The 745-nt window shown below is 56.5% G+C and overlaps 1 protein-coding gene across 1 annotated transcript in view; it reads right to left on the minus strand.

Moving 5' to 3' along the window:
* Positions 1-137, minus strand: part of LOC104386044 (SH3 domain-containing protein C23A1.17-like) — a 36,918-nt gene extending 36,781 nt beyond the window's left edge. Inside the window, exon 1 of the mRNA XM_009994577.1 lies at positions 105-137. Coding sequence (XP_009992879.1) covers positions 105-137 — 33 coding nt within the window. The remainder of the gene's footprint in view (positions 1-104) is intronic.
* Between the last annotated feature and the right edge of the window lie 608 nt (positions 138-745).

The following is a 745-nucleotide window of genomic DNA, read 5'->3' on the forward strand; positions in this document are numbered from 1 at the left end:
GGACAGCCCCGTGCGGGACAGCGGGACAGCAACACCGTGCGGGACAGCAGGACAGCCCCGTGCGGGACAGCGGGACAGCCCCGTGCGGGACAGCAGGACAGCACCCTGCGGGACAGCGCCGAGCGGGGCAGCACCATGCGGGTCACTGCCCAGCAGACCCCGGCCCCGCCAGCCCCGCGTCAGAAGCACCGACCCCAAACTCCTCCAGCCGAACCTTTGGAACACGGGCAGCACAAAAGGCTCAAGCTGGGTTTTTTTTGGCATGCCTGCTCTTGGAAACGCTGCCTAACAGGTCTTGCAGAATCTGTTTCAAGCCCCCAGTTACTCTTCCTTCTAGCTGCTACCCAGCATGTCACACTTTTCCAGTGGGATTAAAATGTCCTCAAGACACAGACCTGTGTAATGGGAACAGTGACAGCTCCCTCCCTACACCAACTGGAGTTGCTGTGCCAAAGGAACCATCTCCTGCAGGCAGGGTCTGCCTTGGCAGTGCCACCCACCCCGGAGGCACTAAAGGAAGGGCTCTGAATCCATTGCTGCTAAGGTTTACAAAATCACCATTTTTCTGAAAAATACATGACAATATGAAGTGGCTTTTCCAGTGGCACCTACAGGAAGGCAAATCACTGCACTGCTTTATCCTCAACATTTGTTGCATGTCAGTGGTTCATGGCCTGGTAAGGAAGCCTGTGACTCTGCACCTTGGTTGATTCTGCCCAGCAGCTGGAAGTGAAGCTGTGCTGGA

The sequence above is a fragment of the Chaetura pelagica genome, unplaced genomic scaffold, assembly GCF_000747805.2.
Source record: "Chaetura pelagica isolate M959 unplaced genomic scaffold, ChaPel_1.0 scaffold243, whole genome shotgun sequence".
NCBI lineage: Eukaryota > Metazoa > Chordata > Aves > Apodiformes > Apodidae > Chaetura > Chaetura pelagica.